This window comes from Copidosoma floridanum, unplaced genomic scaffold (genome assembly GCF_036245765.1).
Source record: "Copidosoma floridanum isolate Cflo_tuat_1 unplaced genomic scaffold, Cflo_Japanese_pri ptg000026l, whole genome shotgun sequence".
NCBI lineage: Eukaryota > Metazoa > Arthropoda > Insecta > Hymenoptera > Encyrtidae > Copidosoma > Copidosoma floridanum.
In genome coordinates this window covers 3,248,532-3,274,362 of record NW_028321903.1, presented here as the reverse complement: position 1 = coordinate 3,274,362, position 25,831 = coordinate 3,248,532, and the positions used below count along the sequence as shown (strand labels likewise).

At 33.9% G+C, this 25,831-nt stretch overlaps 1 protein-coding gene across 1 annotated transcript in view; it reads left to right on the top strand.

The window, feature by feature from the left end:
• LOC106641560 (lysophospholipase D GDPD1) overlaps nucleotides 1-25,563 on the top strand; it is a 75,100-nt gene extending 49,537 nt beyond the window's left edge. The window contains exons 3-7 of the mRNA XM_089595588.1: nucleotides 24,349-24,530; nucleotides 24,608-24,828; nucleotides 24,901-25,034; nucleotides 25,117-25,234; nucleotides 25,307-25,563. Of these exons, the coding sequence (XP_089451714.1) occupies nucleotides 24,349-24,530; nucleotides 24,608-24,828; nucleotides 24,901-25,034; nucleotides 25,117-25,234; nucleotides 25,307-25,432 (781 nt within the window). The 3' untranslated portion in view covers nucleotides 25,433-25,563. The remainder of the gene's footprint in view (nucleotides 1-24,348; nucleotides 24,531-24,607; nucleotides 24,829-24,900; nucleotides 25,035-25,116; nucleotides 25,235-25,306) is intronic.
• Nucleotides 25,564-25,831: the final 268 nt, after the last annotated feature.

The window sequence follows — 25,831 nt, the reverse complement described above, 5'->3', positions numbered from 1 at the left end:
GTATTATATCCTCAACATGTAATCAAAATTGTAAGTCTAGAAATATTTTACTTTAATTAATTTTAAGAATTACATTCCTGCGTAGAAATACATCACAAAAAACTAGACATCTTGCGTTTCATTTATCACTTACATTGTATAAAACTATAACCTCTTAGATTAACAACACTATTTATCAGTGACAACTTTACCTACATGTATTAGTATTATATCACCGTACATTTTATACTATAAACCATTATCTTAAGTTCTTACATTGTATTTGTATGTGTATCACTTTATACCTCGCTATGAATAAATTTTGTCAACCCCATTCCAAACAACTTCATTATTTTCACCTTTCCATCCCACCTCCAAGGACCCACCAGATTTTAAAAGTCGCGCCGCACTTCAAAGCCCCAAAATTCCCCAGCTAGGGACCCCTCTTCTTTCCCTCCGCCGCCCCTCCTCCAACAGCACGACCAAACACTCACCCTGGGCCCCGACCGCCGGCGCGGCGCCAGACGGTGACGTCAGAGGTGTCTGGAAATTACTCACCCTTACTACTTACGTTTTTCGGATAGTGTTAAAGTTCCAATACTGCTGCAAATGGCACTTCACAATGACAACTTTTCATTCTCAATTTATTGGGATAAGTTGCGTCACTTACATCATTTTGATTATGTTGCACTTATTTTATATGACAATAGACCTAATCATCAAGAGAATAGATCACAAAAGTACTTTGGATCGCAACAAATCATGACGTTTTTCTGTTTCTTTAAGATTTTCCCAAGTCATTTTTCTTATAACTCTAAAGATCGGCTCTTAGACCGCAGTTGCATGCGGTACATATAGCCAGTGGAATGTAACAGCGTCAGCGATGAAAGTTTTTCTACTGCCAGTTTTATTAATTACGCCATTGCATTTCCGTTATAAAAAGTATGCATTGTGCACATAGAGTGGAACTGAAATGCTATGTCATGACAGCATCCTACAAGGGCATAGCTTTCTAGCAGCAAACATTCGATGTAAATTATTAATGCTTACCTAAAATGCGTTACCATAAAAACATAACTATCACAAATATGATCATGCTCACTTTTTTTCACTCACTCAATCATGAAAGAAAAATTAGATCATTATTTAGTCGGCTTACGCCGTTACGCTCCACTTTGTTCCGCTTCATGTACATAATGCACACTCTCCACAGCCGAAACACAATAGCGTAACAAATGAAACTAGTAATTGGGAACTTTTATAGTAGGGAACTACATATCCACCTTGTAGTAACTACAGCATCGTTCTTTTCATAGTAGACCTAGTGTGCCATCTTTTTTCAATGCGCCAATGTAACAAACGTTGGCGATTGCTCCTATTCCAGGATGTTACAAACAAAAAAACAAGCAGACGACGCAGCCACTGTATGCGCTGTTTCTCTCTGTCCTGCTGCTTTTATGGCAAAAACCTTGTTATCCTACAAACCCTAACGCCATCTCTGGTCGATTAAGAGGAAACAATGTTTAACATTACCTTTAAGGGTCACAGCATGGAAAGAATTACGAGTACTTGGGTGTATGTACAAGAAAACAAGGTAGGTCTATGAGCCATACCAATTTCGGTATAGTTTGCGAAGGAGCCTGTATGACGTCATAAAAAGGCGCTGAATTCAAATCGTTAATTTTTTACAATAAAATCTTGAAAATAAAGAAATTATTTAAAAAACTGAAAGATTATTTTTCTCTTTAAATTTATAGTTATATTAAAAAAAAGACTCATAAGCTAGACAGATTCGTATCCAAGCCTGCAGCAGCAGACGGATGGTAATTTCATGATTACGTTTTATGTCAACTGTCTGCGATGGATGTTCAACATTTTGTTAGTATTTTGTTGGCATGCTTTTAATTCATTATGATTGACAGTAAAGCACCAGAATCTCATATTTCTAGACTTAAAGCAAGAAAGTTGTAGAAAACGTATTGCTAATAAGTTACTCATTTTTTCATGTGTGTTTTATTAGTGGAATTTTAATACTTACCTGTTGTATGCAGCAATATTTTTTTTTTTTTTTTTTTTTTTTTTTTTTTTTTTTTTTTTTTTTATTAAGAAATCTCTACCTTAAAAAGTGAAAAAAATTACAGATTTGGAGTTCTTCTTTTAAGTCAATATTTTAAAATTATTGAATCAAAGCTTCTTATGGGGTATTCTGGGGCTGGGTGTGAGCTAGCAAAAAGTGATAGTATACGCATCATTTTTCAGCTATCATAAATCTGCAGGTATTTTCATTTTTTAAATTAGATGAACATACAAATACACATGAGTTTTCAACCACAGTTAGAACCAGTCAAAATGCGGATCAAGAAAGAGCCAAAGTACTCTTAACAGTGCCAAACGTACTTTGTAGTTATTTTTACAATACTAAAAAAAAATTTGATTTTTATCAGTTGATGTTAGAATATGTATTCATACCAATTGTGTCTATACTTTGTATATACTGCTATACTCTGTCCGAATAAATTGTTTTTTACTTATATTCATTTGTTCACTTTTTTCAATTTTATTAATAATTTTTTTTCAACAAACAATGTATACTTACTTATTTGACATTAAATTGTTAGATATTTGTCCCAGAAATATATGTGTATAGGAGTGTGTGGGTGGGTTAGTGTGTGGGCGCTCACATATGCTTTGGCACGTATACGTATGTGTGTATCTACAGACACTATTAGCACAATTAATGTCGGATAATGTTTCGCTGCCACATATATGAGGCAGCTTCGCTTCTGTCAGGGGTCCCGAGACCCCTCACGCTTGGTTAATAAAATTTGCTTAAAATTTTTTTTTTCAGACAATATTATGTTGTAAATAAAAATTTCGCAGTGAAGTCTTATACAATTATATAAGTAATAAACATTTCTCAAGTCTTATAAAAATTGTTGGCGTTATTTGCTTTAGAACATTATTAACGAAATGTTTATAGATTTCTATTTTCATAGATTTGAAAAAATAATTTTTTTCTTTTATTGAAATTGAGCTACATTTTATGACGTAATACAAGTATATCGACAAATTAAAATGAATTAAGAAGGCTCTTGCGCAAGTCATGAGTTACTGTGCAAACTGGGATGGTTGCCGAAAAAAGCGTGTTTTGAAAAAGCGTCACTTGTACAATGAGAATATTAAGGTTAACTTATTTACTATGTGCACAATTTGAAAAGTGATTGCAGCAATAATCGTGCTATTATGTGAAACTAAGCTATACTGTTTGTTTTCTGCTAGCAGACTGCTGAGCATTATTGTCATAGAAAAGTTGTGTATTAATACATCTACAACCATTTAAAGCGTTAAATTTTGAATAAAACAGTAGGAGTATGTATATGTTTTACTTATGCATGTTCATTAAAATATTTTTATTCAAATGCAATAAAATATACCGTATTCGCTATGCGCCTATGTCAGGTGGCGCTGTCGAGTGAGATAAATTGTTCCTTGCTAAGATCGCTAGAATGTGTAGAGCCTTATGGGAAACTTTTTAAATAAATTTAAAAAAAGTTATTAAAATTTAATCGACCAAGTGAATCAGTGATTTGAGTATGTATTATATTAGTGTACGGTAAAAAATTTTTCCGCCCTCGGGTGGTTTTGGGAGGCTGGTACTTTCTCGGGCGAAAAAGCAGTTTTCTGGAACTCGTTCGAAAAGTCTCCTTTACGAACCTCGTTACGTTCCTCGCCTTCGGCTCGGGCCGCAAACCTCACGGTTCGCAAACAAAGACTTTTCAAACTCGTAGGAAAACTACTATTTCGCAATAGTGTGCGGAAAATGGATGTTTTCTGCACTGGTATTAGTGTGGAAAATCGATTTTGCCACATAGTGTGCGGCAAAAGTTTTTCAACACAGTGTGCGGAAAAGGTGTGTGGCAAAGGTTTTTGTCGCACAGTGTGGCCAAAGTGTGCGGAAAAGGTGTACGGAAATGGTTTTGCCGCACACCGGAAAAAATTTTGCTACACACTGGTAATCAAAATTCATACCTATTTTGTACTTATTTTCCTCACACATTGCGAAAAAACTTGTACGCAACTCGTGCGGGACGATTTCCCGCACTCGTGTGATAGACTCGCACTCGTAGCCGGTGACGGTAACTCGTACCTTGCGAGTCAATCACGACTCGTGCGGGAAATCGTCATTTCCGCACTTGTTACGTAAATAACTATTGTTTGGCGTTGTCATGTGTACTGCAAGATTAGAAGAAATAAAAACATAGATTGCGGCTGTGGTAACACAACATAAGTACTAAGTACATATACATGCTTTCACTTTGTGTACAGCTTGAGAAATACAAGTACTGCTTACATTCATCTATTCCTTACAATACAGTATTCAATAAACGTAAATACTAATGACAGGTTAGGTTAACTTTTACACATTTACATTACGTTTCCGTGGATTACTTGTGTCTTTTAAGCTTTACACAAGTGAAGCATGTATATACACTCATATATGCTGTGTTATCACAGTCACAATTCATGTTTTTATTTTTTTCAATCTTGTAGTACCCATGACAACAACAAACACAATTTATTACTGTACACTAACATAATACACACTCAAATCAGTCATTCACTTGGGACAATTTCTCTCACTCAACGGTGCCACCTGACATAGGCGCATAGCGAAAACTGTACATATTTCATAGGTTTTAGCTGCTGATCCTCTAAGCGTATCAGACGAACATGTGTATATACCGTGTGAACACACTGTCATAGGGATAATGGAGCTTTTTGATTGGTCAGAGGAGGTCTGTGTTGAATACATTACAAATGAATACAACGCATCACACAGTACACGGACTTGTGTTGAAGTAACACAAGCGTTTCTAGTGCTTGTAAAAAGTAACAATGCTTAATTTTGTCTTAAGTTATTCACATAGGATTATATCACTTAAGTCGTATTAATTAGTAATATAGTGAACACAGAACCTTTCGTGTACGTATCAAGCTGCAGTATTTCTAAGTATCAAACACATATCGCGAATGTTTCCTTCCACAACGGGAAGCCACTAGTTCTTATTTTTACTTCAGTAGCGCTACTTCAAAATTGTGCACGTAGGACGTAGCCCGGGTGGGGTTTTCGCTAGTTTCTTCATACCAAGCGCTTCCCCAGGTGGCGGATAGGGGCATCCTCTTAAAATAAGAGGTGACGATGGGCAGCTGGGGTGGCTCTCTCTGGTGGTGGTCGGGGGCGTGGATCGGGTGGCGTGTGTGTCGTTGGCGTGTGTATCTGCGGCGATGTGGACGGGGGACTAGTGCCCCATGCCTCCATCGGTGTGGATGCATGGGCCGGCTCTGCTTGTGCTCCTTGGTCTTCGCTTTTTGCTGCTTCCGTGGGTGGCACTCCATTGCTTGATGCGGGCCAACAAAAACTAGCACCCGTCGTGTATAGAAGTAAGCGGCGGTTAAAACATTCTTCTCAGATACATGCATCACACACTCTTACTAAACAAACACAGGGACACTTACGGATTGTTCTGGGTTGCGTGTGGCGGGTCCTTTTCCGGGCTTGCGTTGGGGGCCCGGTGACGGGTGAAGCCGGATGATGAGGCCTGGGTAAGTCTGGGTAACCACATCTGATATGGCTGTACGCCTCATGAACAAAAAAGACGTGGTGGGCCGACTAATCTAGGCTTACTACCACTGAGGAGGCTATATGGCGGCACCTTAGTGCCTTACGCCAGCCCGTTTTGTTGGGTTGTCTGCACGGTCTCCAGACTGTACACCTGCCGCTCGTCTCGCTAAGATGACCGTTGTGTACCAAAAAATACATACATTACACACGAACACCATTCTTACACTTGTTACTCAACGCCAGGGCAGTCTCCGTGGGTGGGACTGAGGGAGAGTGGCGACTCCCGGCCGGCCCGAGCAAGTAGCGGTCTTCTCTGGTGACAGAGAGGGCTGCTGCCCTGGTTTTAACCCTTTCCAAATACTTATTTCTAGAAAAAAAGGTAGTGCTGGCCTTCGCGGATCAGTACGACACTAAAAAGATGCCACAATGAAAAACGTCGATGCAAAACAAGTACCCCAGGCGGTAACTTCTCTGAGGGAATCCGCCGGCAGTTCCGATCCGGTGAAAGCCCGGGTGACTGACGCAGGCCCCACGGATTCTGGGGGGGGGGGGGCACAAAGACGTATCTCATGGCCAACAGGGACTGCTAAATGTTCCATGGCCTTTCTTTACAGACAAAGGACGACGAGGAAGCCTGTCGAGTGTAGGCACTAACGACACCGAGGTTAGCAACGTGTCGGTATTTAGCAACCAGATCCAGGAAGAGCTTGCCTCTTTAGAAGAAAGTGCCACTAGGCTCGGAGTAAAGCGACACCAAGTTGCTGATAAAGTCTAATCAGCAACGAATGACATTACAGAGACGCTACAACTGATTAATGACAAATACGGCAACACAGCGAACGCTGTTAAAAATGGGCTCACAGCGGCGCTTAAGCATCTTCAACAAGCAGAGGTGCTGAGAAAAGGCTGTCTTACTGAAGAAGATGTGTACACCAATGCTTAAAGTCGTCATTTAAATCCCTACTGTGGAGGAAACAAAGGCGAGATAATTTTCGACGGCATGTACAGAAAAAAACCCTGAATACTGCCCTAAAAGAAACAGAACGAAGTAAAAGAAACAGGAGCCCATCGGACAGCCCTGAGAAACGCCAGAAAACCATGCCTCTTAGGAAAAAGAAAACAGGCAGTGGCAAACAAGAAGAAATTCTCTCGAATGAAAAAACAAGCCAGAAGAAAAAAGTGGATGCGACAACAACAGCAGTAGTGAAGATGGCTGAAGGACAGACCTTTGCAACGGTGCTGAAGACTATGAAGGCGAACTTTGACCCCGATAAGGCTAAAGTGGCAGTCCAAAGTGTTGTCACTTCAAAAAAAGGAGACATACTTATTAAAGCCAAAGGTGTAGAGAATGCTACTGCATTCTCACAGCAAATTCAAAAGTCGGTAGCCGGACAGGGTACCGTGAAAATGAGCGACAGAAAAGTGACATTAGAGGTCCGAGATCTGGATGCCATTGTAGAGGAAGATGAGGTCAAAGAGGCTTTCGCTAGGACTTTTGGACATCAGAGCCAGGAGCCAGAAGTTGCTCTTTTAAAGCCAAATGCCAGAGGACAGAAGCTGGCTTTAATAAAGGTGGACGAAGCATCTGCTAGACAAGTAGAAAAGGAAGGCAAGTTACGAGTTGGCTTTGTAAGCTGCCGAATTCGAAGAAGAATTGAAGTAACAAGATGTTTTAAATGCCTGGGATATGGACACATCTCGGGCAACTGTAAGGAAGAAAACAGATCCAAGCTTTGCTTCCGGTGTGGAAGCACAAACCACCGGAAGAAAGAGTGCCTAGGTCCAGCACAGTGCTTCCTTTGCCCAACAATGAACAACGAGCACGAAGCAGGCAGTAGAAGCTGCCCTCTATTTAGAAGAGCCCTAAAAGAGGCCAGGGATAAGGCCCAAGCAGGATCAAAATAAGGCAGAAAGGCCTTAAGTTGAAAGACAGGCTTATGTGGACCCACGCTGCACTGGGTACTTCTTACCTATCAGCAAAGGAAAGCATTAAGCTTATAGTGGTGCTGGCTAAGTAGGCGGCCTACTATGAAGAGCTAGACAAGGTGCTGGTACTCAGGGACCCCGAGTCCTTTTCAGAACTCGAGAGCATTAGCACCTCTAGCAAATGGTGGCGAGCTAGCTCGTTAATGCTGTGAAACGCGATGGTCTCCCTGGTGGCTCCACCCTGAAGTAATGCTAACGTGGTTCCAGGGTGGATTAAAAGCCACGTGGCAAGGGGGGGGGGTTTTAGTGGGTATGGGTGGTCTAATAAAAAAAATCCACCGAGTCCCACACTACCGCTGTCCCTGCGGTGTGCCTCAATGCATTTCCCCTCCCTCCACAAAAAAAAAAAAAAAAAAAAAAAACGTAGGACGTAGCGAATAGCTATAAGAAAAAAGTACTTAAATAAAAGATTTATTGCGTGTGTAATTTATTTTATTAAATTTATTCAAATTTATTGCCATTTTCATCGTCCATTTTACTAACAAATATAAATACAGTATGCACGGTACGTCCAATATAATCTACAATGTAGTTAGCATTGACTACTAATACATATTGGTTTACGGACCGTGTATGAGCGCCGTACAGACTGTGACATACGGATCCTTCATACAGCCCATACACGAACCTTAGCGGTCCGGTTAAGGAGGTTCTATCCTTCGCTATAGTCCATGCGACGCTCTCTACAGTTTGGTATATTGTCTCTTTCTCGCTCTCCTGTGAAAAAAAAAACGTTTTGCAGTTTTTACCACGCTTATTAATTAATTTCTTCTCTCACAAGGACCCTCGACACGTTTAATAAAATTAAATACGATCATTACAAATTTTTTTATTATTGGTAAAATTACTATCAAAAGTTCATGGTTAATAAGCGAGATAAATGCGATGGAAGTGCTTTAGAGGACGGCAGCCTGTAAGCCTACATGTAAAAATTAGCTGAAAATGAAAATTAATTACTCAGCTTCTAGAAACCCTCGTGTCTTCAAATTTTGACACTGTAATTTCCATCACTTTATTGATTTGTAAAAATTTTTGGCAATCTCTCATTGTTAATTTTGCAACCGATAGAACTCCCTTTAGAAAACGTATACTGCCCTTTTCCCAACATCATGGTATCCGTAAGAAGCCGTATAGTAGTCATGTGGTATTTTTTTGATCGGGGATGCATTCAACGCTCTTGCTTAATACGAATAAAGCGGTGGTAGTGCGGGAACTTTCTTTCACACAATCAGCAAACCGCAGATTTTTTCTGGAGATGTGTGTGATCGTAGTGTTAAGATTTCTAGATCTAGATCACTACGGATTACACGATCTACATGACCTCATCTAGAACGATTAGACCACGGTGTAAGATATAGAATAGGTGGTCTTTCTTTCTATATTACCTGCGATAAATTTTTATGATCATTTCATGTAACCAGGTGTTACATAGGAGGAATGAGCAGACGAGCTCCTGGAGCCAGTAAACACTTAGAAAGGGAAAAATCAAAAAAAATAAGTGCAATGTAAAGTTATATTAAAATTCGCATTGATTGATTTGAATATAAATTAATTAAGATGGACAAAAAATGTTGTGTAAAAGACTATCAAAGTAGCTCAACATTGTTTAGTGCACCAAAAAGTGATGAAAGTCTTTTTACATCGTGGAGCGAGGTCAATTCAGTAGCTTGTGGAGTCATTCTAAAAAGAAATATTTAACTGTGATAAACATTTCATTGAGAATGACATTCATAGTATAAATGTCATTAAAAACGTATCTGGCAAAATTATTTTCCAAGTAAAGTAACCATGTAATCGCTTATTTTACATGAACTTATGTATAATATTTTGTTTATTGAAATATATTAACTTATATTACTACTTAATTTATAAAATTGTAAATTGTCAATAGCAGTGACACTTTACGACAAGGATGGAAATGCGCTTATAGCTCCAGTGAACAACCTTTTGCACTCGGTATTCAACCCGGTTTACGTATATTTTAATAAAAAACTCGTGACTCCCCTAAATAATGCTTACTCTTACAGAGCATATATTGGAACGCTTTTAAATTATGGTCCTACAGCAAAATCTTCGTATTTCTTAACAAATCTTTGGGAAATAGGGAAATAGATGTTGCTAAAAAAATAGATGAATTACCCAGCTCGAAAAAAAATTCAGCTCTTACTAAGCGTCAAGAATATTCAACAGACGGAAAGATCGTAGACGTAAAAGTAATCAGGATGAATTGTTATTAAATGCTGTCGAAGTTCGTTTACGCCTAGTATGCTTAAAAGATGCTTTTTATCTAATGGATGCTTCAGAGAAAAATTATGCTGTCAGTATTACCAAAGCTACGCTTCTCGTTCAGCGAGTGAAAATTAGTCCTACAGTTTTGATTTTGCATGCAAAAACTTAGGCAAACACTACAGCAAAATATCCAATTACTCGCGTCGAAGTCAAATCTTTTACTGTGCATAGTGGTATAAGCGGTGACTGTTTAGAAAACGTTATCGTTTAGTAATTTCCGAAAATAATTATTTAAGGATTTGTTGACAACATAGTCTTCAACGGGAATTGAAAGATGAATCCATTTAACTTTCGAAATCATTTTGTACTTTTTTTGTCGTTATATGTTGACGGAGTACAAGTCCCTAGTCTGCCGCTACAAGCAACTTTTACAGAAAGCACACCTATGTACGTGGAAGCATATCATACTTTATTTTCGGACACCGGAATCTACTACATAAACGCGGGAAATAGTGTTCACAGAAAAGACTATCCTACAGGGGTATACCTGTTTGCATTCAATCTTAAACCTGATCTCTCGTTGCATTTTGCAGGTCACTGGAATTTAGTAAAAAATGGTACAGTACGAATAGAGGTACGATTCGAGACAGCTCTCACGAAAATTATCAATTGCGTTTTGTATGCGGAATTTGACGACATATTGGAAGTAGACTCAAATCATCAAGTAGTTATAATTTTCAATTCATAAGAATTCATGCATCTATCATTATGGTCCATTGCAACTGCTTAGAGATCTTTGCAATATACCTGCAGCGACAGTCGGCATATTCTCCGTAGATCAGTTACCTTTTGTTCTGGCAAGACCGTGCGCTCTCATAGTCAATACCGATAAAAGTTTCAAACGAGGCTCGCATTGGGTAGCTATATATGTTGATATTGAAGGTCATGGAGTGTACTTTGACAGCTATAGCCTGCCACCCACGATCTCTCATTATATCAATAGACTCAAAAGAAACTTTATTACTTACCATTGGAATCTTGAACAGCTACAAAATATTCCTTCACCGTTTGCAGAAATTGGTGTATCGATTATTCATTTTTATGTGCAATAACTATCTCAGTCAAAAATTATTAGCTATTGTTTTAACTATAAATTATAGCTCTATTTACAGCTATAATCAGCTACAGTAATAGCTGTAATTGACTACAAAGCAGCTATAATCATGTACAAATAACAATTATAAAAAGTAGGTGCAGAGAGTGCCAGCTTAACTGACAAGGTGTGTTACACCGGAGATACTTCCACTGTGCCCATGGTATGATTTGTATGGTATCAATTAAAAAGAGAGGATTTAATGGGTGTGGCAATACACCCCCACACATAGGTGGTGAGTGGGTGGCCCCGGCGACTACTGGGCCAATAGGCTGTCGCGGTAACCCGATATAAAAAAAAAAAAAAAAAAAAAAAAAACAACTATAAAAAGTAGCTGTTACAGCTATAAATTTCTAGCGAATTTTAATTAACAGAATTTATTCAATAATCTTTTTTTTTGTAAGGTATATCAGCCATATAAGGTGATATTATCCGTATAATAACACTAAAAGTAAGGGTTGAAGTATTTTTGAACAATAAACGAAGAAACAAAAAAATGTTACTGTTGAAATTTTTTTCGTTTTACCACTTTTAGTGCTATTATACGGATAATATCACCTTATACGGCTGATATACCTTACAAAAAAAAGATTATTGAATTAATTGTTAATTAAAATTCGCTAGAAATTTATAGCTGTAAACAGCTACTTTTTATAGTTGTTATTTGTACATGATCATAGCTACTTTAAAGTCAATTATAGCTATTATTGTAAGTAATTATAGCTGTAAATACAGCTATAATTCATAGTTAAAATAATAGCTCATAATTTTTGACTGAGATTCTTTAGGCATGTTTTGTTAATTTTTTTCATCAGATACTCTAATAAATGATAACATAGTTTTAACCTTTTTTAATCGTATCACTAGGCGTAAGAATTTAGGAAATAATCATATTGTAAGCGATGTTATGTACTAAAACTAGTAAGTCCAATTATAACCACAGAATAGTACATTATTAACATTTATATGCAAGCTCTCAATGCGATAATGTAAGTTTTTATAAACATGGATCTATATGATACATTTTGGATTATTTCTATTTTAAAAACCCACCCAACCATCCACTCTTAATAATTGTTTTACGATGTACTTTGATGAAAATGAATAAATTGGAAATATATTTTTAATTTTCAAAATTTTTACACCTCCAAAACTTTAACCGACGTTTGACTTTAAGCTGATACATCTTCCTAATTCCTGTAGACTTATGAGTAATTAAGTGTTTGCTCGAAATGTGTAATTATTTTATCGCTCTTTAGTTTCTCTGACCCTGCTTCCTCTACAATAGTTTTCAGTCAATTTTCAAAGTGATCAGCGGGTAGTTGGTCAATCAGTCAAAATATTTTTCAACACTTATTTCATACGTCTTTATTTAAGTTATTTTCTGACAAACATCATAAGATACTGTAATGAACAACCAGGTATCGATACCTCTTCAACCAAACTCAAGTTCTAAAAATTAGATATGTGCGAAGTTTAAGTGATATCTCCACATCCAGGACGACATTGCACCAACTTAAAGACATCACTACACTTCAATGTGTTCGAATCATGAGTCGATTAAAAGGCTTTTTATGAAGCCTACCACTTCACAAAAAAAAGTTCAAAAATCAGGAGTACCCAAGAATTACATAGGTATGGTGTCATTTTTTGAATTGCTGCTGCAATTTTTTTGAAGGCAGTATGCTTACATGTACTAGCTGTCCGATAAAGGACATTGAAAATGACAACGTAATTTAAAGAGAGCTGCCACTTTCACCTTCGGAATGGATTTATAGAAAAAGTGAATTGTGACGAAGAGGATTAAGAAAAAAATGTTGCGAGTGTCTAAGATCTTTTATTTAATCTAGTAAACTTGTTAGATTTTAAATGAGTGTTCGAAGTGTTTAGTAAGTGAAAATAAGCAAGCCTAGATATAACTGCAGAATGGTACGCTTTTAAAATTTATATGGATTAGTATGATTTTTAAATTGTATGCTTTTGTATAATGTATGTATCAAGCTTCGTTTGTGCGCTCATATGCAAGCTGAAAATTTTTATTCATAAGTATAATTTTTACATTGTGTGCTTTTGTGTAATATACGTATGAAAAAAATTTTTAAATGGTTTTTGTTTGAAAATTCCACCCACCATGCACTCTTCCCACCTTCACAATGCTTTTAATTTTTTTACGCTTACCCACTCAGCAGAGTCGGTAATTAGGCTACCCTCTTGAATTCCCCTCCTCCGGAAAAAAATTTACCGACCTGGCAATGTCAATAATCGAATTTAAATTACGCTCATAACCTGGCGCTATTATTTACAAAGTTTTGGCAAAGGTTGTTTGGTTATTGGCTCGCCGCGCCGGGTAACGCGATGTCTGCCAAAAATAAGACTTCTTGCCACTCCTCTGGTGCCAGCCAAAAGACATATATCCATAGAAGTGTCTGGAAAAAAGTAATCTTACTAGTTATGTAGTAGGAGAAAACGTGTCAAATGCCAATCACATTTTGTACTGCGAGATAACACAGGAAAGTGGAACAGAGACAAGTCTGAAGTCTGATACCCCCCATAAACTTAATATCGCCATAACTCGGAGAGAAAATAATTTAAAAAGTGGGACTAAACATGTAGTTGTTAGGCGGGGCAAGGTGAAAAGTGTAAGCACGTAATAGGTGCACTTATCAAGTCGCGGGGATGCGCCTTGGCGACCGCGTGACTATCTACTTCAGATTTGCATACTCGAATTTTCAAATATCAAAAAATAAGTATTTTCACCAGTATGTTTTCTGTTTTAATATAGTCTCTTTAATCCTACTCCACAACTTTACCGACAAATATAGGAAAGAAAGTCGTTGTAACAACGAAAACGAGGCATGTGTATCTCAAAATGCTCAATTTAAGATTTCTTCAGTTTCAGTTTCAGCCTGAAAATGTTTTTACCATCAAGTTGGTTGCAAGCCGAATTTTTTCTGTGTATAATTAGGATAGGCGTGTTCTTAAAATCAAGTAGAGTTGCCAACAGTGTGATGTCGGCTACTGGTACTTCCTAATTTCACAATAGATAGTACGCAGCATTGGGAGTTCTCAGTGGCTAAGATAGTAGAGCGCTGAGCTCAGGTTCAACCCTCCGCTCCGTCACTTCCTCCGGAGTAACTAGGTGGTATTTTTTACATGACCTAATATCTGATGTTTACCGTGGCATAAAGATTTGCAGATAATAGTAAAGAACAAAGATGCCTCAGAAAAAAGGGGGGGCGGGTAGATGACTCTCTCATATAGTCCGGTAGCTAAAGCAATCAATAAGGAACAAATCGGAGATAGCGTCCAAACTTTGCAGATCGCTTCGTATTATGGTCTGTAAACATGGAAAAATAGTTTTGTCCAACCAAACCACGGGCTTCAATTGTTATTAAACAATTAGTAAAAATTTACCATTTTTTTTCTTAGTTTTTCTCATATAACTTTTTTTGTGGCTGTCGGATTGCAAAAATAGCTAAAGATATTTTGTCCGTCATTTAATTATCTACCAATCTGTGTAAATTAGATCATTGGAAGACTTTTTTTCGCGAAGTTATATTGCAAAAAAGTGCAAAAATCGTCGTTATAAATTGTCATTTTGAAACATCCATAACTTTTATAATGTTTGATGAAAATGCTTCAAAATTTGGTATTCGATAGCTCTTATAAAGATCTTGAGCCGTGCTCAAGGCTTTTCTTGTATTATAAAAAATAACGTAAATAAACTATAATTAATTAAAAAATTCATTTGATTGTCCTGATCGTTAAAATTAAGCTAGACTGAAACTTTGGAATGGATTTTATTCAGAATACAAAGGACTTCAATATTGTAAAAAAAAAATTTTTTTTTTCAATTTTTACCCCGATTTTTTTACAAAATTTAATTTTGCTATACTAACAAATTAACATTACTCGATCATTTTTTATTGTGGAGAAGTAGAACTAGTTCCATCTAATAGTGTCTATTTTTACACAAATTTACAAAAAAAAATTTTTACGATATGATGTTTTTAACTATAGTTATTAACAATTTAGTGTTTTTTGCAATTGTTGAATTTCTATCGGTTTTTTCGATTTGAAAAAAATATTATAGTATCTACATAGCATCTGTTGTTGTAATATATGATTTACAGATTTTTTAACAAATAATTGAAGTTAGAAAAAATTACTTATTTATACAGTTTTACGTGCGATAACGGCCTGTGTACGGCGGATTGCATATTTCAGGCGTTTTCACACCAGTTCGAAAAATCATATTATTTGATCTTTTACTTTTATTATTGTTTTGTAATAACTAAAAATACATAAACATACATTTTTATACAAAATTTATTATGTGAATGCAAGAAAATACGATGTACATGATATTTGTTGCATAAATTTTTATAAAATACTATTTCTTATATTTCACGTTTTTTTGTTACTGGTGTGTGATCACTATCACTCTCGGTGTCATCTTCTATTTCGGCGAACAAGATGTCATCAGAATCGTCTTCTAATACTAATTCACTCATCTGGATTTGAATTTGCTCATGCTCTACGTTCTGAGTACTGTATATGTCGTTATTATCTTCATCTTCACTAAGAGACACTATTCTGTCTTCTATGTTAGCGCAATTTTTACCTTCACAGTAAAATGCTTTTCCTAATTATATAATATTAGAAGACGATTCTGACATCTTGTTCGCCGAAATAGAAGATGACACCGAGAGTGATAGTGATCACACACCAGTAACAAAAAAACGTAAAATATAAGAAATAGTATTTTATAAAAAATTTATGCAACAAATATCATGTACATCGTATTTTCTTGCATTCACATAATAAATTTTGTATAAAAATGTATGTTTATGTATTTTTAGTTATTACAAAACAATAATAAAAGTAAAAGATCAAATAATATGATTTTTCGAACTGGTGTGGAAACGCCTGAAATATGCAATCCGCCGTACACAGGCCGTTATCGCACGTAAAACTGTATAAATAAGTAATTTTTTCTAACTTCAATTATTTGTTAAAAAATCTGTAAATCATATATTACAACAACAGATGCTATGTAGATACTATAATATTTTTTTCAAATCGAAAAAACCGATAGAAATTCAACAATTGCAAAAAACACTAAATTGTTAATAACTATAGTTAAAAACATCATATCGTAAAAATTTTTTTTTGTAAATTTGTGTAAAAATAGACACTATTAGATGGAACTAGTTCTACTTCTCCACAATAAAAAATGATCGAGTAATGTTAATTTGTTAGTATAGCAAAATTAAATTTTGTAAAAAAATCGGGGTAAAAATTGAAAAAAAAAATTTTTTTTTTACAATATTGAAGTCCTTTGTATTCTGAATAAAATCCATTCCAAAGTTTCAGTCTAGCTTAATTTTAACGATCAGGACAATCAAATGAATTTTTTAATTAATTATAGTTTATTTACGTTATTTTTTATAATACAAGAAAAGCCTTGAGCACGGCTCAAGATCTTTATAAGAGCTATCGAATACCAAATTTTGAAGCATTTTCATCAAACATTATAAAAGTTATGGATGTTTCAAAATGACAATTTATAACGACGATTTTTGCACTTTTTTGCAATATAACTTCGCGAAAAAAAGTCTTCCAATGATCTAATTTACACAGATTGGTAGATAATTAAATGACGGACAAAATATCTTTAGCTATTTTTGCAATCCGACAGCCACAAAAAAAGTTATATGAGAAAAACTAAGAAAAAAAATGGTAAATTTTTACTAATTGTTTAATAACAATTGAAGCCCGTGGTTTGGTTGGACAAAACTATTTTTCCATGTTTACAGACCATAATACGAAGCGATCTGCAAAGTTTGGACGCTATCTCCGATTTGTTCCTTATTGGCTATTTTTTGATGCTTCAGCTACCGGACTAATAGTAAAATCGTCCCGTTTACAATCTTTAACATACAATACGAAAAATAAAGTATATGTGGTGAATCAAAGTCGTATATATATATATATATACTAGTGGGGCTAACGCCCCCCTGCGCGCACTGCGCGCCAACCCCCCAACTTCCGAATAATTTATAAGAAATACATTTTTACAATTTTTGTACATTTATTCTTATTTATTTTTAACTTTTTCAGTTACACAGTAAAGTAATTGTTGGAAAATGATATATATTGGAATACGATAAACCACGTCACCACGTCAAATTTTTAGTGGGAATTTGTGATTCCTGATACATCAAGTTATCTTGAAACATTCAAGTTATTATCTGAAATAAAAAAATACGTAAACTTTTTAATCAAATCCAATATTCTATTCATGTTAATTAGTGATATTAAACATACATTAAAATAGGAAAATCAAACGAACTAAATGAAGAAATAGTAGATGAAATTAGTAGTTATGTAGATGCTAGATATGTAAGTCCAATAAAAGCAGCTTGGAGACTTCAAGAATATCCAATTTGTGGTAGAAGTCATACAGTTGTAAATCCAGCTGTTCATCTTGAAAATAAACAAAAACTCATATTTGAAGAAAATAATATCAAAAATGTAATAATAAATTATCAAACACCCCTTACAGCTTGGTTTAAATTAAATAAAGTAGATGATTTTGCAAAATCACTGAAATATGTTAACATTCCAGAACATTACATTTTTGACTATAAACTTAAAATTTGAAAAAAAAAAAACTTACACTGAAAAATATTGCTATAGGTAGATTAAACATAGTATCTTCAAAAGATCATGAACGCTTTTTTTTAAAACTTATTTTAAATAAATTACATGGGGCTACATTGTTTGAAGACGTTAAAAAAAATAATGGAATAACATATAAAAATTTCAGAGATACTGCAATTGCAATAGGTTTAATAGAACATGATTCTGAAATCGACAATATTTTTAAAAAAGCCATAACAATTATGTTTCCATACCAGTTAAGACAATTTTTTGCTTGGTTTTTGATTTCAGAAAACATTGAAGGAGATAAAATATGGAATGAATATAAAAAATATTTTACGGAAGACTTCGATAATGATAATAATAATTGTGCTCTTCTACATATTAATCAAATTTTGGTATCGAAAGGTAAATCATGTAAGTCTTTTAGTTTACCGACACCAATCATTAGAAACTATATAAATAATTGCAATATTGAGGAAATATCTTTCAGTAAAAAAATGTTCGATGTAATGTACACAAAGTCAAATGAAGATTAAAGAAAAATTTTTAAAACTATTTGTGAACAAGATGAAAAAGTATACTTCATAGATGGTCCTGATGGATCCGGAAAAACCTACTTATATAAGACACTCATTTATTACTTTATATCTAGAGGTAAAAACAATTTGTCAATGGCTTGGACAGGAATTGCATCTGTATTGCTACCAGAAGGTATGACCAGTCATAGAACTTTTCGTTTACCTCTAGACTTAGATAATATTAAAAGTGTATTTTTAGAATTTGAAACTGAAAAAAAAAAATTAAGGAAAGTTGATTTAATAACATGGGACGAGGCTTCTATAATTTCGAAAAAAGCTTTAGAAATCGTTGATAGAACGTTGAGAGACTTGTGTAATACAAAACTTTGCTTTGGTGATAAATTAATAGTATTAGGAGGAGATTTTCGACAAATCCTTCCAGTTATAAAAAACGGTAATAGAACTATAATAATAGAAGAAACTATTAAATCATCATTTTTATGGAACTTCTTCAAAATTTTAAGATAAAAAATAATATCCGTTCTAGTAATAATGAATTTTTAAAATTATTGTTAAGATTTGGAGAAGGGGACATAGAAACATTTAATATTCCTAAATCCTGGATAACAGATGATGTCTGTACCAACATTTTTGGTAATTACAGCAACTGTTTTGACAATAACGTCATACTTACTTCACATAACGAATATACTTTTTTTTTTAACAATAAGATTTTAAGTAAATTACATGGGGAAACTAAAACTTATTACAGCATCGATACTGCAACATTTAAAGATGTTGAAAAATCAGATGATAATATTCATATAAATTTTCCCGTAGAAATGTTAAACAACATTTGTGAAGGCTTGCCACCTCATGAACTTAAATTAAAAATAGGTACAATAGTAATGTTAATTCGAAATTTGAGTATATCAGACGGATTATGTAACGGTACATGATTGCGAATTACTAAATTACTGAAGTATAACGTAGAAGGCGAAATAGTAACGGGAGAAAAAATTGGTAATAAAGTTTTCATTCCAAGAATTACATTAAATACTGGAAATACTTTATCATTACCTTTTATTTTATATAGAAAACAATTCCCATTAGTTGTAGCATTTTCTATGACTATAAATAAGTCTCAAAGTCAAAATTTTGATAACGTGAGATTATACTTAACAAAACCTTTATTTTCTCATGGTCAATTGTACGTGGCTTTATCAATATGCAAAAATAAAAATGAAATTTTTGTTCAAGTCGATAGAGAAAACAGTTTAGAGATTGAAAATATAGTTTGGAAAGAAATTTTTGAAAATAATAATGTATCTAATATTCATAACATGATTTAATTATTATTTTTTTATGTATAGGTAAAATTTATTAATAAATAATACATATCATGAATGTATATCGTGTTCATCTATTGTACCAATTTCAGCATTAATTTTAAAACAAAATAGAAATGGACGTAAGTCTTCGTGGTTTCATCAGGCTTTATAAGATGACTCATAAAGTGATGCGAAACTTTCATTGTTTATATTAATAATACTCTAAATTTAACTTAAGTTTATGTACGTAAAAAGAAGAACTGTGTAATAAAGGACTATATAAGTGATGATGATATAATAATTATGCGCACCAATATATGTGTATATATTATTTGGTTTTAAAATATTGTTAACTCCATATAAATTGGTTTTTAAACGTACTAAGTTGTATAAATAATGATGTTTTTCGCAACAACCCCCTATGAATCAATTTATGACTTTAAATTTCTTCTTGACGATGAAATAAATCATGGCAATAAGACAGTTTCGTCTAAAGATAGGTAAAGACGGTATGATTACAGTCAGGTTTCAAAAAAGTGGTGTGGGGAGGCCGTGGGGGCCATGAAAAAATTCGTGGGGGTCAGTGGGAGGGCCATAGGGGGTAGGTGGGGGAATGTGGGATGTTTTGAGAAAAAATACTATACAATATTTCCATGTGATTTGGTAGGAATGTGGTAATAGACTTTAACACATTGACAGGGCTGGCAAAATACAACGTTACAAAATGCTAAGGAAAAAAGTCAGCCCACCAAAAACTTTATGCTTACAAAAAAACCAAGGGATCCAGTAAATCGAAATACAAATAATTGTATTTAAGTTTAGCTGATTACAGTATTGTGCAGTATTCTGTAACTATTTGATTAAATATTAAAACATACATTGTTATTATCCCATGAAGCCGTACGTGGTTGAACCCCCTGGCTTGAATAAAGACTTATATCATACTTCTATACTGTTCACATAATATTTTGTGGGGGGTCGGTGGGGGGCCATGAAAAATTGTGCGGGGGGCGGTGGGGGGCCATAAAAAATTGTGCGGGGGGTCGGTGGGGGGCTGTGGGGGGTTTTGAGAAAAACTACGATATGTCAAAATAAGCAAGAAAATAACGGATTTTTACCTTATTTTGTGGGGGTTGGTGGGGGGCAAATGGGGGGCGGTGGGGGGTTTGTGTGGAATGCCCCACTGAGTTAACTATATAATATAGGAAGATATATGTACCCAACCATTTAAACGATAGACAAAACTTGGTGTTGCTAAGGAAGGATACCTATTCGGTGGCAAGTTTTAAATATGAATGAAAACTGAAATACCTAGAATAGATCAATATCCATTCTAGATCAATATAATAGTATTAACATAATCGAGACGAAAAGAGGAGTGGATTCGCATGAAAATGAGCATATAGGCGCACATTTTGGAGAAACGTGGAAGGGGTATACCGAATGTGTGCCTACGAAGAAAGGAGCGGAAATGTCGACTACACATAGCTATGTAGCTGAGCGCACAGCCAAAGCAAGCGACGACACGAGTTTTTCTCTTTTGACTGCAACCGAGTATATGCTATATATATTTAACTGACTCTTGCTCTTGATTCAATGTTATCTATCAATCTGATTTAATTAAATCGTGGAGCTAAATGCTCCTAACAATTATTTCTTGAAAAAAAGACACTCTATAAATTAATGAAAATTATGTATAAGCTTAAAACTTTTATTATTTGAAATCCACACCGTAAGGTACAAGCGGTTGTAACCGCAAGAAATAAATTATAAGAAATGTAAATACAAGCCAGAAAATATAATATATGTATGCAGATAAATATTCTTGTATGATTAAATGTATGTTCTACTTTGCTAGTAGTAATCATATTTGATATTATTGTAATAAAAGTAAGTTTTCTTGTGCTTTCGGATTTTTTCTCTCTTACGTTGAACGTTAATAATTTTTTGGAAGTTTTAAAATATAAGAGCTATACTCATATCCTAAGAAATCGTTTTATCATTATGAAATTACGAAATGGCCTTGCCAATGATAAGTATCAACTTACCAAATTATTGAATAGAATTAGTATTGAAAATATGTTTATTTCGTTATTTCGACGTACTGGAAAAAAAGTGTTAGTAACATTATTTTTAAATGTAAATAAAACATAAATAAAAAGAAAATAAACCAAAATGATGAATCGCAAAAAAAAAAATCTACCGACAGTTGGAATCGATCCTTAGATAGCAAAACAAAACGAGCAGCAGCGTAAGCCTTAACCATCTTAGCTATCAGAAGTTCAGATGAGAGAGACCTTAAAGTCGCATATGTTCATTGACAACCTCCGGAGCTTATCCTACAGATCATAACAATTATGACGAGGAAAATAATAAATTAGTGATTATAGCTGAACTGCCATCCTTAAAAAAGACGCTTAAAATTTTTTCAAAATAATACTGGATTTGAAAATAAGCATGAACGTACGGAAAAAATAAAAAAAAAGAATATTTTGAAATCAAATTCTGTGCATGTTATTATGAGCATTTAGTTCCACGAATTAAGTAAATCATATTAATAGATAACATTGAAGCAAGAGCGAGAGAGCAAGAGTCAGTTAAATATACATAGCATATACTCGGTAAGGTAAAATGGGGTATAGTGGGACACTTGTTTAAGCAAAAAATTTTTATTCCATATTTTTGAAGTTCTACCAATGCTAATTCACCTAAATTTTTTTTAAATTGAAAATATAGCTCTTCACTTAAGGAAACAATATTTATTGACTGTGCTTATCATTATCTGTTTAATTAAATAATTTTTCAAATAAGTCATGAAATCTGCAGTAGTGGGACATAGTCTTTGAGGATTACGGCAGTAGTAGGACACTGTATGTGGTAGTAGTGGGACAGTATATGATAATGTTATTTGCATATGTAAGAACACAATTTTTTATTTATAAGAGGTGAATTATAACTTTTGAGAGTATATAAATATTAAAAATAATAGATTAATAGGGATTTCTCTTTTATATATATTTTTTTTAATGATATCACAAAATCCCTTTTTACTATGTCCGTTAATAATAAAGAAAAAAATATTGTCTAATACAACATAAACTAAATAATATAATTATTAATAATATAAACTACGAAAACAATAATAGTGAACACAAGTTTAAAATAAATATTAGTTTTTAAGGTCTTAAAATTTTTCTTTTTTTCTTTTTATGTTGCTCTGCAATAAATGAACTTCACACGCACTTAATGCTTTTTCATTGTCTTCTAGTTTAGATAAATATTTTTTTATTTCCTGTACCATTGAGTCATTCATTATTCGCATTCTGGTTTTCTTATTTAATAATTTTTTGTTTAGTCCCACTACGTATGTATATATGCTAAATGCTATGTTTTCCCGCCATGTTTAGGACTCTATTTAGAAACTGTATGTCTATGTATATTGCTCACACATTGATATGTGTCTGTCACTTACTTATAAGGCTCACAGACATGAGATTCCAAGCTAGTGATTGGCTGATTAGGATTGTGTGCGTGTTAGTCCTGAATATGGCAGATCCAATCAGGAGAAGCTCCCGCATCTGCCACATTGTCCCCTTGACCTTCTGTAGTTGATAAGACGAATACTTAAGGTGGCTCATCACGATGGTGCCGTATCAAGCAGGGGCACCGGGGGGGCTTTTCTATAAATTATAAATTTACTGAATATAAACCAATAAAAAGACAGTTAGTGGTTTGTGCCATGTCTTATTCATGATTTATGAGCAAAAAAATGCGAAAAAATTCCGTAATTGAAAAAAGTTACTATTGATAGGGTATCGAAAAAGCTGCGTACGTCCCTATCGAAGCAGACGAACTCGCGCGTGTGCCTCAGCTCCAGCACCTGTCAACTTTCTTATACTTGTTTTGTGTGTATTTTTTTACCAGTAAATATTAAATTAATGCTCGTAAAAAATGAATGCTAATTACAATATCAGGCGAACGAGAGGAAAAAAGCGAGTTTTCTAAGCGAGAATGTTGGAGAAAAGCCACGGGTGACTACCAACACAAAAGTATTAGACAAAATAAGCCAAATATTTGTTTGTAATGAAAAGTAAAGGATATTTTATTTGATTGGAATTTATATTATTTATGGCGTTACTGCTATGTTGTCATCAAATGAACAATTAATATAAAAGTTTTATATTAAACTATTTTTTATTCAACCTATTTATTTAAATTATTGTTATTTAATATTTTTACACAAAGTTTTTGCAATAATATGCGTTCAAAACCGAGCATGACATTCCAGTTTTAGATGTAAACAACATTTTTACAATTTTTTTGCCCACATTCTTATATATGACATTTGAATCTCCCGGGCTAGCGCCAAGAATCAAAATTGAGGTTATCCTGCGGTTAGAACTTTCAAGACTTTATATCTTTTTGTTTTTACCGGTAATCTTGGACTTTCGCGATTTTGTTAGAAAGAGGATTATTTAAACTACTTGCTCTCAGTTTCTGGAGACTGTGGCCCGACTTTTAGCCTACGAAATATAACACTTTCGGTGAAAAAATCAGACTGCTCCATAAGACCAATGCTAAAATTTCAAACTTTCAATATGATTATTTTTCGATTTTGGCCGGCAACATGCCCTAAAATTTTAACTGTACATCCGTTTAGTCATATTTTAACATAAATTTCAATTTGGGTGCAATGGCTCGACTTTCAAAAATGTGATGAGCCACCTTAAGCTAAATGGAAAAATATCTTAAGTTGCAGCCATAATGGTTGATTTTTAATATCTTGTATAAAAAATTGTATTTTATGTATTTATTAATATGACAAAACTTTATTAATTATAATAAAAAATTTAATTGTAGGGCAGTATCATTGGGTACAGAAATGCTAGAACTTGATTGTCATTTAACGAAAGATGGTGAAGTAGTAGTTTGTCATGATCAGAATCTTTTACGAAGTACTGGCATAGAATTATATATTTCTAAGATTAATTTTAAAGATTTACCTTTGCTTAAGCAAAGAATACCTATAGATTTTGAACCAGGTAGGTTTGCATTAAATTTAGAGACTTCAAGTTTACATAGATATCAAAAATACTTATTGTATGTCATTTTTTTTTAGGTAAAGAATACATTGGCTCAAAAAGCTGTAAAGAAAGAAAATTTGCGTTGTTAAGGGAAGTTTTTGAAGCTTTTCCTTACATTCCAATTAATATTGACATAAAAGTTAACAATGATGAACTTATATTCAAAGTATCAGAATTGATAAAACAGTATGGTCGAGAAGAGTTAACTGTTTGGGGCAATTTTAGTGATGAAATAACGAGAAAATGTTACAACATGGTATGTTTTATTTTTTAACTGTTACATATTTCTTATTCATATCCATTGCCAAGTGAAGTTTCGATTTTATAGAATCCAAACGTGAATCTTTTGTTCTCAATGAAGAGAGTTCTGCTGTTGGTAATATTTGCGTACACTGGTCTTTTACCATTTGTGCCTCTTAAAGAAACTCATCTTGAAATATTTTTACCATCAGTTTATTTAAAGTGAGTTTTTCTTGAGACTCGGTGATTTTTCCATGTTATAACCAATGGAATATTTATTAATAAACAACATATGCAGCTTTAGGAAAAAAAATCATCAAATGCCAACATTTTTGCCGGTAGACAAATTTTTTTTAAAAGTAATAAATATCTTATTGATCAGACCGTGTTTGTTTTATCATTTACAAGCTCGTGGAATACACGTATGTAAAAACGTAATAATTGCATGCCAAATATCTCATTATAAAAATAAATTGTGATTTATATTTATACAGGTTTATTTTTGGGTGCTAAATAATGAAGAAGATTTTAAAAAAGCATTTGATCTTGGAGCAACAGGTGTTATGACTGACTATCCTAGCAAATTAAAATTGTACCTTGACCATAATGAAAATAAGTAATCTGTAAAAAAATTCTATCTTACGGTAACATAGAATCGTAAGTGGCAAAGTACATTAATACTTTACTGTATTTTTCGTGTTCAAGGTCCAGTTATTGACTCAAATTACAGTTATGGTTAATAACGACTACATAGTGCTTACATTGTTTTGAAATTACAGTATAAATACAAAAAGTTTAAGCATAATATTGAGTAGTCTTAATAATCAAATTCTTGTAGTCAGTGCATATTGACATTATAATTAATTATGATATATTAATAATTGCTAACTGAAAAATCTGTGTGATGTAAATTATAATAGTTAGTATTAAGTTACAAAATTAGTATTCATGAATGACACTTAAAATAAAAGATGGATTTTTAGACCCTAAAAGGGTATTCAGTGTAAATGTACAATGCA